This window comes from Stegastes partitus, unplaced genomic scaffold (assembly GCF_000690725.1).
Source record: "Stegastes partitus isolate 25-593 unplaced genomic scaffold, Stegastes_partitus-1.0.2 Scaffold438, whole genome shotgun sequence".
Classification (NCBI taxonomy): domain Eukaryota; kingdom Metazoa; phylum Chordata; class Actinopteri; family Pomacentridae; genus Stegastes; species Stegastes partitus.
Genome location: NW_007578169.1, coordinates 14,038 through 26,936, shown reverse-complemented (window position 1 = coordinate 26,936; position 12,899 = coordinate 14,038). Strand labels below are relative to the sequence as shown.

Sequence of the window (12,899 nt, the reverse complement as noted above, 5' to 3'; positions counted from 1 at the left end):
AATAGAGGAGGTGTTGACTTTTAGATGTTTTGCCATTTCTCCGATACAACATCCCCGTTACTATGCCTTTAACCGAGACACAAGCTCACCAAGGTCTATGGAATTTGGCGAATGTGCTGAAATGCCTGGAAAACCTGGATTTAGAGGGCTCCCGTGGCGTTTACTAGTAAATAAACACTCAAAAAATGCATTTGTCTGTCCTTGAGGTTAAGCAAACATGTTTAATGCAGTTCCTTCATAAGAGATTTGCAGAACTTTTAATAAGAATTTCAAATCCTGCATTGGTTACATCCATGCTTACTTGCTTGTAGTTTTCTTCTCAGTCATTGTTTGTGCATTGCAGCACATCTTCGCATGTCATCACATCACGTAGGTCAGTGTAATTGTACACACAACTGGTGTGCATGCATGTGCCTCCTCTCCTGCATGTAGACAAAACAAGGGACCTGGGTTAAAAATAAAAGGAATTCGTGGTCATGATGTAGGCCCAGTTGCCATCTAATCTTTTCATTTTCTGTCTCTTAAAGTTTGGAGTCTTACACTGCATATGTGCCTGTCTCTGATGTTTCACCAGATGGTCTTTGTTGACATTGTCTGGCCCTGAAAACAAACCTGTGGAACTTCAAAGCGTTGCTGCCAATTTTAAGAAGTTTCAAGTAGTCCATGTCTTGGCAAAAAACTTCAATACTCCTTGAAACAGCACAAAATGTGTGATGACAGGGTTGTTCCTGGCTCAGAGTGGGTCCTTAGGGAGGGATACACAACAGTAGTAAGCAGGATCTGTCCATGAACAGTCACTTTTTGACGAATTTTTATGTAAAGCACTCATTGAAATTGTATGACTGCAGGTAATTAAGGGTGTTGCTGCTTTGAGCAAGAGGTTGGTGTGGTCACAGGACAAGGGCTCACCTCAGCTCCACTCATCCTCCACCTCTTTGTTTCCTTTGGCACTGCCAAGATGGCAACAGCCAGAGCCACCACAGTGAGACCAAAAACCGCTCTGCAGGAAACTGAGGGGCACGTCATGGAGAGTCTGTCTATCCATATATATATAGACAATGGACAAGAGAAAGGCCTTATTTCATGTTCAATTTAAAAGTATTGTTTGGAGAAGCTTTGAGGAAAGAGAAATAGATTTCCATTTGGCCAAAAAACAAGAAATCGCACGACTCCTACGTCCTGTTTGTGATTGTTTTAACATTGATTTTTCAGGACAAAGCCCTGCAAATCCAACCTAATCATCGTCTTATAGAAACTACTGACTTTTGTAATGGGTAATTACTTCCATCATTCACCATCCAGAGTCACAAAGCAGTTCCAGTGTTTGTTCAGGTGGTAATCAGTGAAGTTGTTTGTGCAGGGTTAGGGAGCTCGGTGGGAAAACTGACATTTTAATAGATATCATTTTAGTATTCAGTGCGGTTGCCACTGCGGCTCTGTGTTGAACTGGTCAACGGCAACATCAGAATACATGAAAAGAAGTATTGTCATGACTACTAAACCTAGATTTCGATTTGTGGGGGACTATTGAATATAGTTTCAGATGTGTTGTGCGAGTATGTGCGTCAGGGATGGATAACATAATACGAGCAACCGAAGTCTGCAGGAAATATGACGCAAGATATCTTGACAGCAGCAAACATATGGGCACTTTTGCTTTCCGCCCTCTCACCCATAATATTCAGAAAACCATTCCAACAGTTGTACTTTTACCACATGAATACCACATTTCTGTTAGCTTCCCTCCTAGTTCATCTCAAAGTAACCTTGTCCTGCCTCTGAATTTTGAAGAAATAGTCGTAGAGTTGCCACATTGTTTTGACATGTAGCCTCTTGAGCTTTTCTTCTTCACAAATCTTTTTTCTCCCTCTTGCCCCCGTCTCTCACACCCTGCTGAATGGTAGATCCCTCGGGTACGGAGCTGCCAGCCTGCTGACATAGTGTATGCTACTATACCACCTCTGAGTGCGTTTGTGCGTATTTGAAAAGATATTATTACGTAGGACGGAATGATAACAAAAGAGACAACTGCATATTTGTACTTGTGTGCTAGTAGTCTGCAAAATCTCCCCTAAAACACTGAGGATGGAACAGTCTAAATGCTAATTGTGTGGCATTTTGACAGCTTGAGTTAGATTTGAATTGCAAAACTTTACAACTACTATCCAAATAGTTGCATGGCTTGAGGCTACATAGCTGCTTTTGGATGCCTTGCACACGGAGTGATAATGATCCTGTGCAATTAAATCAGGCATTTGATGTTCTCTCCTATTATGTGGTAATTCATTTACAATAGTAGGCAGGGGTACAATAGGTTTTTTTTTTACTGTGTTACCATCTGCAAACATGATTATTTTAATTTGTAGTCAGCTCTGTCAGATTGGAGCTGTTTTTGATTTACAATATATCACAAAGTTCTGAAGAATGCTGTAAACAATGACGAGAAGTTTTGGCAAGGTTTTGCCTCATTTCCTTCCTTTTTATTCTGGATTCATAAGATCTTGTATGGGTGCACAGGGATGCATCCTCAAATGTTTTTCCTGCCCAATTATTTTTACGTAGCCCTGTGGATCAAAATGATGTCCTCCTTAATTGAGTGAACTTGTTTCATTATTCAGAGAGGGTAATGTCATACAGGCTCTGGATAACACACTGCTTCAGAAATACTTTGATTTCACTCCTCTTTCATTGTGTATAGCCATTGTTTCGGCGAGGCTGGTGTGTGTATCTGATGAGAAGTTTTACTGCTCTAAAAACGTTTCTGATTATTCAACCATTTTCAACCCTGTCTCCCTAAAATTACATTTCTGACTAAACAGAAATCTCATTTATGTGTAGAAAGAGATGAAAAGTCAGACTTTGGCGACATAGGATATGCTTCCAGTTTGAAAGCGCAATAAAATCAACTTAAGGAGGCCTGACAGGAGGATGACAGTTTAAGTCAGCAACAGGACCTTCACCCAGGAGAACAGGACATACGTCCCATGTAGGACCAATCATCTGAGACCAGTGATGTTAATGACTAATCATTAATTGATTAATTGCAGTTAAAGATTGAACTAATTTGACGTATACCAAATAGGCAGAAGATGAAGAAAAAGGCTTGTCAGAGTTTCGTAGATTAGCTGTAGGCGATCATTCGAACTACTGGACAGCTCCATGTCAAGAGCACTTTGGGGGTTAAGCTAGCAATGGGCCACCATGACGGAGTCCTCGGTGGTGGTTAGTGTGTTCTGGCCACATGTTTCAGATGAGCAGATGAGTTGTTCCTATAACCAAGTGGCAATTGTAATCCAGCAGCCTTTGTGGTGAATGTCACGTGTCAGTTGTAAAAATAGCTCATCAGCATGTAGGACGATGTCCATTGTGCTTTTTTTCTTTTTAACAATTAGTTTATTGACAGATGACACCACTCATTGCTGTTTAAGAAAACCGTTTAAGATTTGCAACCTTGTCTTAGATTTCATTTTCATTTTCACACGTTGTTTATGTATTTGCTTGGTTAGGTTCAGCTACTAAACCTTCTGTGCATGGGTAGGTTTAGGAAAATCAAACTGACATATTTGTAGCTTCTCCTCCATTTTCTGATAATTGGCTGGCTCAAAAGGAGCAACAATAAAACAACAAGATAAAATACAAAGATAAGATCATTTGAAACACAGTTGTGATACTACACAAACGTTATCTGGCTGAACATGCTGAGAGTGTGATTGAGAATGCATTTTAGTTGTATAACAAAGTAATGTCTGGAGACAGGAGTTGATTTCTGTTGGACTGAATCAGAGATGTAGGAGCACTCCCATTGTACATCAAGAGTCAGGGATAAAAAAGACAAACCCATGTGGACTGCATTAGTTAACAGAAGAACTGACACAGGCACAGCGTCGTTCTCGCTCTTGTCAGTGGGCAGCAGCAGCAGTTAGAGTCCAGCTGCTGAGGCCCTGGCAGCAGTGTCAAACTGTCCACTATGTCTTGGGCCAAATCCCATTTCATCTTAACTGCGTTACTACACTCATGCCAGGAGGCAAATATGGAAGTACTTCACTTTTACAGCCAACAAAATCAGACACCTAAGAGACACCATAACCCCTCGGCTAAAACCACTACAAAGCTGTCTACTCAGATATGCTAAAACAAAAGCTGAGACGGGGAAATGAAATCCACTTGATAGCAGATCGTTATTCAAGGAGAAATATGGTTTTGCAGTGCAGCAGAAAGTATTATAATTATAGCCTTTCAGAATGAAACCAATAACATGATTATCGCTAGTCTGAAGAAGGTCAAATTTCAAGTCCACAATCAAGCTTTAATTCTGTTACAGAGTACCACAAACAAGGAAATAGGGCCTCACAAGAAATATACGAAAATTATGCATGTTTGTTTTCTTAAAAATGGTAATAATCATTCACATTCAAACCAAATAGCATGTTTGAAGTCCATTTTGTAAGTTTGAGTGATCGGTCCATTCAGATAAATCTCATGGAAAACAGTCAGAAGTCGCTGCACAGTTATCACAAATCCACTTTTATAGGACACCATCACCCAGATTTATTCAGGTCTCAGATCCAGGTTCTTGTTTTCAGGTTGAATATTCATGAAGTTATTTAAAGCGGCACCAGGACTCTGCTGGTGGATTTAAATGGAGCTGAAGGTTACATGAGATGAAAATTTAACTGTAGTACTCCAAAATTGTGTAAATTGATGTCAGTACATTGAAACAGACACCACAGGCTCGTGTTTACCAGCTCAGCCTGTGATGTCTCATTCTAAAAGATACCAAAGGGATGAGAAAAGATCAAACATTCGTGAGTCCAGCTTTCTCTGGATGGAGGGCTGACTCACTGCTGTTTTGGAGATGTTTTTTGCTTTCAAGTCTAAGCTAAAGTTTTGTTAACTCTAATGAGCGGAGAATCGTTAAAGCATCCCAAATTTCATTCATTTTCTTTAGGCAGTGTTTCCTTTTTTAGCCACAAAGATGGAGAAGGCAGTCTTAGAACTTTCTTTGGACAGTCATTTTTGGTAAAGCTGCAGGAATACCTTGAGGAATCAAAAGGAAACACTGATGAATCGTTTGCAGATGCACAGCCCATTCGTTCGGCCCATTTAGTTTCTACAAGATCAATTAGTTATATTCAATTAGATGTAAGCTAATTCTCCCAGACTTGTTTATTTCCATTAGTAAATTAGGTCTGAATTAATTTAGTTGTTGCATTAAAGAGGTTTATACTGTGCAGTGACATTCCAAACAACTAAATGGGTTGAAGTTATTTTTCAAACGTCATATGGAAAACATCTGTGTAGCTGCAAGCAACAGTGAGGCAGGTATGGAAAGATGTTGGCAGAGGATTACAAGGATACAGGGAAGGAGACAGGAAGGAGGGAGAGCTTGGAATAAAGGGATAAAGAGTGGACGGAAGAAGAGAAGGACTGAGCTACAGGTGTCAGCCCTGAAGTTTTGACTCATCTGTAATACAGGCTCTGACATTCAAAGTTGATGCTGTGCAAATATACGCATTGTATTTTTTCCTGAAGAAAGTGCAATCTTCTTGTATTGAGATGCTGTCTTTCTTTCTTTCTTTCTTTCTCTGTCAGGTGTTCCGTAGAAAGGCAGTGGAGTTGGGTGAAAAGCTGCTGCCAGCCTTCAAAACGCCCACCGGCATACCTTGGGCCCTGGTTAACCTCAAGAGGTAGAACACACACACACACACACACTGGCTCTTTCTCTCACAGCGGTCCACTCTGGTGGTACACGAGGCTGCAGGTCTGTTTTGATGGTTTGATACTTTAAAGAGCTCTGTGGTCTGTGGCTCGGTTTGAGCCGGGCAAACACAAGCTCTGTCTATTCTGCTCTCGCACACTGAGCTGAGAAGTTTTAGTTTTACATGACAGAGCAGACGTGTCAGACAGAAATTGTTGGGCATTTCATCCAGGACTGCGTGCCTGAAACCAAACTACATTCAAAAGACAAGCCCAAAGTTCCTGAGCACGTTGACAAGGTTAGAGGCCAAAGTCAGCCTTTATTAACACACTGTGACACTCTGTCAAGCGGCTGCCCCTGGGTTCCACACACACACACACACACACACACACACATAGCACAGACACACACCAGCTAAAGACAGAGATATGAAGCCTGCTTATTCTTTTGTTGTCAGGCTTCCACCACTGATGTGTTGCAATCTGACTGATTACATAGTTCTGATCCGTATTACAGTTCAAACACAACAATGTTTAGTTCATTAGATTAGTTTTCAACAGATATATTATACAAGAAAAACTCAATAATAGCACATATGAAAGCAAAAGCAGCTGCAAAGTTATTGTTTTTTTCAGTATATATATTAATATTTTATGTACTGTAGAGGTACGGTGTATTTATCAATAGTGTAGTCTATACATTGTTCAAGCTGGTATCTTTACCCTCCTAGTTTTTCCAAACCAACTTCTAAAAACAATGATGTTTAAGTTATAGCAAAAAATAATTGAGATTTAAGAAGCTGAAAACTGAATTCTTCCATATCTTCAATCAGCAGTCTGGTTTAATATAATCATGAGTGGATCTTATACATGGATTATCAAAATAGTTGTACTTAAAAACTGAACCTATTTTAACTGTTCCAAAAAACACACTTGCAGTGCAAAAAAAAATATCTTAGACTTGCAAAAGCAAACAGCTTGTACTTACTGTTAGCCTATGTTAGAAAAATCACGACTTCATATTATAATACAAAGTTTCAGCTCTTATGATGTATGATAAATACAGTAGTCGTCATATAAACCAGCCATACGTCTGCCAAAACGTTTCGCTTCAGCACCTCTGTCCATCACACACGATAAGGGAAGCAATATCTTTTCCTTTATTTCTTTCTTTCTTTCTCTCTTTCCCTGGTGAGAGACACGACACTGCTGTTTGTCAGCTGTTAATTAAAAGGCAGGTTGTCATGACGATAAACGTGCTGTAACAAATTAATTTTCTTTCTGTCTGTATGGGTGAATGGACTCTACCCCCCTTGTCCTTCTCCCAAACACCCCAGGGAGCGTAAGTGAGTGTGTGCTGTGTGTGAGTGTGTGTGTGTGTGTGTGTTGGTAGCAGTGCATGTGGGTCTACACACATGCATGATCCCCTGGAGGCCTGAGCAGATTGCTGCTGATGATGACTTTACCTGCATGACTGAGCTATGATAGCTTGGAAGCCCAAACACACACGTAATCCCCTGCACAAATTACAGTAACACACATACAGAGCACCGCAGTGAGCACCTCTGAGCAGGGAGCTGCTGTTTCTCACTCAGTTTTCTTCTTTGTGTGTGGCATGTCAATAAATGACAGAATAGCATCACAAAGGAGTTTTGGGCTGTTATATGTTAAAATGTGTGCTTTCGGACTCTGCTTACAGATTGCTGTAAATGACGTTGCAGGTGCAAAATTTAGACCATTTGAAATCTTAGCATTACAGTAGAAGACGTCTAATATAACCGAGCATAAGATGCAGTGTTTGGAATATACAAGACTGTACTCGTAGTGCTACCAAATCAGCTAATACAACACAGGGAAGCTTTAAGGTAGCTTTTCTCTGTCTAAATATATATTTTTTTCTTCCCTTGCTCACATAATACGCCAGGAATCATGCCAACATTAAATGAAAAGAACCAGAACACCTATTAAAACCATACCCACCTCAGACAGTGCAGACAGAATATTCTTCTATAACCTTTTAAAGACGCCCTCCGGTGAAAAACAAGTTCTTTTTCCCTTGTTAACATGTCCACATGGTGTTTTTTGTCTGCTTGAAGACACATCATGAGTGAAATGAACAGTCAACACCCTGGATGAGTATTTCCACCTTGAAACTTCGGTGTGCCAAAGACAAAAACAAACCGAAGGAACCAACCTAATCACATTGCAGGGTGGGACTTTCCATATCATTATTTTTTCCTCAGAATTACTTTCTGGTTTGAACATGTATGGCTGAATTGGCCCAGCATTCCAACTTGCTGTTGTGTAGAGTAACTATAAGCAGACTCATATGTGAGCCGGTGTGCTCAAGCTGCAGTAAGTGGGGAGGGATGGGTGAAAAGAGAAGGAAGGACTTCATAGAGCTGCACATTCTAAAGGAAGCAACAGTTTAGAATTACATCTAAGCTATTTTAATCCTCTTATCCCCGAGTGGTTTCTAGGCATTTCTTTCCCCCACTCACATTTTTACCCAATTTGGGCTCATTTTTACAGCGATAGGAAGTCCTGCGCCTTATTTGGAATGGCAAAAGTTGTAATGCCATGAATCACAATTTACAAAAAAAATAAAGAAGAGGCTCAATTTCTTTGATTATTCATTTTACAAAATGTAGAAACAAAAACAGTCCTTGAATTTTTGTCACATGACTGATGGTCACATCTGAGTTACTCATGGACTCACTGTTGCACCAAGGGGCACCAGATTATTGTTTTTTTTGTATGGAATCTAGAGCCAATTGTTTATTTTTTGCCAAATTCCTAAACAAGACATGCAGAATAATGTGATTTTTGATGAAATGCTATAATTTTAAGCTTTCATTTGGTTATTTTGTCCCAAAGGAACTGCACATCTCCCATGAGTAGTTGAAACGCCGTTGGAAAATTAAAAATCAGACGATTCTTTCTGGTTTTACAGTCTAACTAAATAGTAGAATTTTAGAAAAATGAAATGAAAAAATAATATTATTCTGTTTTAACCTCCTGACAGGTTTTGGCTCAGAGGGTTGCGGTAGAAGAGAATTATTTACATGGAGAAGAAAAAAACTTATAAATATGCAACTTTTATACATAGAGATGAGTTTTTTGGTTTTGAATCAACAGCTAGGGAGAGACTTTAACAGATATTATCAGGGCGTCTCTGGTGATATGACCTCTTTGTGACTTTTGGAAATGAAACTGAACTGTTTATTCTGCTTATTTAATTGGTTTCAGCTGTTGTTATTGGAATGACTTCCCGGCTGTGCCTCCAGCTTACAGCTGGCTACCAACATAACACGCCCATAGCGAGTGCTATACTTCACACAACCTCCTGTTTTCATTAAAATGCTAATTTTGGAGGAAATTAGGGGATTTAGACTTCTACATGAACACAAGCTAATAACCTGCTTATTGGTGTGTCACTGAACAGTTGCATGTTGCTCAATATATTGTTCAGAAAATACATATACTTCCAATGGCAGTTCTGATTGATCTGTGGGATAAACAAACACTCACCGCTTTTCAAAGTGTCGCAGTCTGAATGCGTTTCATTCACGAGGAACAGGTTAGAAAGAAACAGAGCGACAGGAGGTCAAAATATTTTATAAGTGAGTAAGAGGAAAAGTCTCAAGTGCTCTTGAAACAGAATAGTTTGGAAGTTCAAGACGTACAATATGCAACCTTTATCCAGACTGAAGCAGGATAATTGTGTAAAACACACAGACGCACTTACAAACGACGCCCTGTTATCATCTCTCCCTTCATCTCTGTCGCTCTCCTTTCTCTGTTTTTACTCTCAGTTCCTTCATTCTCCTTCATTTTTTTTCCTCCTCACTCTTCTGTATTCCCTCTCTGTCCTTGCTTACTTCATCCATCTTACAGAGAGTGACCCAGTATCTCCTTCTCTTTCAGGACATGGTTCTGTAGGTTCACTCCACTCTATGGCCTTGTTCTCTTTATTCCTTCTTGCTAGTTTTTCATCACTCTACCCTGCAGCTATCTACAGAGCCCAAGAGGGGCCGCACGAAATAAGGCCACAGTTTAAATCGTGTTATTGCTCCTACACTGAGTATACCTTTCTTGCTTGGTCGCTCAGTGTTAATTTCAGACAACAAGATAAATGCCGTTTCCTTAGACGGGAGATGTCTCAGCTACTTTTCCCACTGGAACTATTGGTTTGTCAAATTATTGTGAGTCCCAGCTTAAGCAACAGGAGCAGCAAAGTGTCTGTTTGCTTTGATGTGCATGTTAACTTCATCTGAGAGGACCAGGTTCTTTCACTAAGTGCTTGTTAGTGAGTATTGTGAAAACCAGACGTCCTATGTCATCTTACGAAATCTGTTTTTTTCCACCAGTTATTGGATCTTTAAAGAGTAACTGATTACCAGGCTAAAAAGCAGTGTTTTTCTGCTCTATCTGAACAAAGCTGTAATCAAGAGAATCGTTGGATTATACCTAACATCACTGATTCATGAGACTGGGTGTGATCAGAAATAGGCTCTGCTGCACCTGTAACCACTTCTATCAGTGAAGTCGTTGCACCCTGCAGCAAAGGTCAGCAAAGGCAAGATTTTAAGGGGCGTTACTATACCCTTAAAGTCCCTACACTCATTGCTGAAACCCATAAAAACTCATGTCCTTGTGTCAGAGGTGCATATTTAGATTTTTTTCCTCTAATTATGTAATTTCGATAGTACAGCCACTTACCTCAGACTCTGCTCAAACACTCTAAAACTACTCTACACTACAACTCAATTCTCATTGGTTTTATTTGAAAGGTGCCAATTCACAACATGTCATCTCAAGGCACTTCACATAATAAGGTTAAAGACCTTACAAAATAATAGAGAGAAATCCAACAATTCCAAACGATTTCCTTTGAGCAAGCGCTTTGGCAAAACGGCACAATGGCCACCTTGAAGCTACTCTTCACTACACACTGGCAAGTTTTAATGTTGGAGTAGTTCATGTTAGAACCAGAAAGGATTCTGAAGAGGAGTAATGATACAGAAAGCCCCATCTGCAAGTTGACAGGTAGAGCAGAAATGAGTGTCCGCCATCTTTCCTCTTTAGTTCATTTTCTTCTTTATTTTATGCTAACAATTAAGTCAGCTTAGAAAAACAGACTCTTTATTCGGAGCAGGGGCTAGTCTGGGGATTCCTGGAATATTCATGAATCAAGCCATGTTACAGTTCCGTGCAGAAAACGTGCTAGAATCTGATTAATCTCGAGAGATGAGCTCAAGTGATCACCAGCCTGATCGTACTTTGAATGATAAGCCACTAAGCAGGATGAAGGAACCTGTATGAAGGCACTCGGAATTAGTTGTGGAACTTTCAAAGAAAATGTTATGGAATTATTCATCAGTGCGGGAAATCTTGTCTTGATGTCCGGCTGATTTATCTTCAAGAGACACTTGAAGCAGGCTCAGCTCGGCCACTTGCGGGGTCCAATAACTCAAGGGTACAGCACCTCATAAAGGATCATAGACTGGCCCAGAGCTCACACATCTCCCAGCCTTTCTTCCTCTCAGACTAACTCTCTCTCTCTCTCCCTTCCCCTCTCTGTGCATAAACCCATCGATTGCCACTAACTGAGTGGAAAATGCTGCTAAGATCCGATTGATTTGTTCGTTTGATCTGCCGCAGACTCTGGCCCTATTAGAGCAAATCTGGTGGCACTGCAGTCAGAAGGACAGAGCCACATTTGTCCCTGGATGTAGTTTTTAATGTTAAGGTTAAAGAATTGCATCTCCGATACCTCGCTTCAAGTGAAATATTTTATTGAATTCACACTTTGAGAGAGAAAACTTTAGATGTTTTGTTTTTTTTCTTTTTGTCCTCTCCTTCTATTACTTAATGACAGATTTTTCTTTCAAAGGCTTTATCACTGACTTATGAAAAGAAATAAGGAACAAGCATACAAGTCTTGGTGAGGAAGTAATTAACTGTATATTCAGTAAAAAGACATTTTAGTTTTAGATGAAAGGACTGGGATTAGACAGAATTCTGAACATTGTTAATCACTCAATGTGCTTGTGCTATATTGGGATTAAATGGAAAAATGGGCATTAACAGAGAATTAACAACAATGCAATATTAACAGTAAAGGCTACAGAGATTAGTTTTGTTTTTTGTTTTTTTAAAGGAAAGCCTTGGAGCTGTTTATTTTCTCCCTATGGCTTTCATTAATGTCTTTTAGTAATTGAATAATGATAGATAATGATATTTTAAGTAAGACAACAAAAGGGTTCTGGCAAAGTCAAAAAAATGATTTGACTTAAGTAAAGCAGAACATTTTCACACATGCCGTGTATAGATTGTGTTTATGTCCAGCTGCAAAGGAAGGCAGACCAATTATTCTTAAAGCATTGAAACACGTGGAAGTAAAATCAGATTTTCTACCTTATGTAATTGCTCGTCTTTGCACACATAATGCCTGTATGTAGTGTACATGTGACTTCCTACAGTATTTAGTTGCTGTGCTTTAGCAAGGGACGCCGTATAGCAGCACAACCAACTGCTTCCTCGTTCTCCTCTGACACTTTCTGTCTCATTTTACACACACTCACACTCACACACACGCTAGTTACTCAGTCGTTATCTGCTTTGGCCAGTATGTCCCATAGCTCTTCTATTAACATTCAGGCTGATAAAGCCCTTGCAAATCACTCCCACTGCACTGCATACTGACTGGCCTTAATGGGATGAGGCATTGTGTGACTGTGTGTGTACGCATATGTGTGTGTTGGGTTTTGTCGAGGTGTCTGGATCTGTGCTCCACCCTGAAATTAGCTGCTCATTCCTCTCTACATCACGGTGATGATTGTATCCCACACACTCACACACACTCATCTAATTGGCCATAAATCATTCGAAACATGCTTGAATTTTCAGCTGCAAATGCCATGGTAACTAAAGACTTAATACAGATACAGTTTGTTTCTCGCTTATCGTCTTATTTCGACTTAGGAACTGAGTGAGGAAGTAAGTAAGCTCTCCTGCCATCCTCCACCATCACAAAATGCGGTAACCGATGGAAAATGCTTTCTAGTCAAACTGCTGCTAAAAGCAATGTCATCATCTTAATGACGCTGCAAAACTTTTGCCCCGACTCTGTTTCCTTATCTCACAGAGGAAAATGTATTTAAAGAATGTTTGGGGCAGATTTGCTCCTTCAGCTGCAG

General features: G+C 39.9%; 1 protein-coding gene across 1 annotated transcript in view; it reads left to right on the top strand.

Moving 5' to 3' along the window:
- LOC103360425 (mannosyl-oligosaccharide 1,2-alpha-mannosidase IA-like) overlaps positions 1-12,899 on the top strand; it is a gene marked incomplete at its 3' end in the record, with an annotated part of 135,604 nt that overhangs the window by 115,227 nt on the left and 7,478 nt on the right. The window contains exon 5 of the mRNA XM_008286171.1: positions 5,593-5,687. Within this exon, the coding sequence (XP_008284393.1) occupies positions 5,593-5,687 (95 nt within the window). The remainder of the gene's footprint in view (positions 1-5,592; positions 5,688-12,899) is intronic.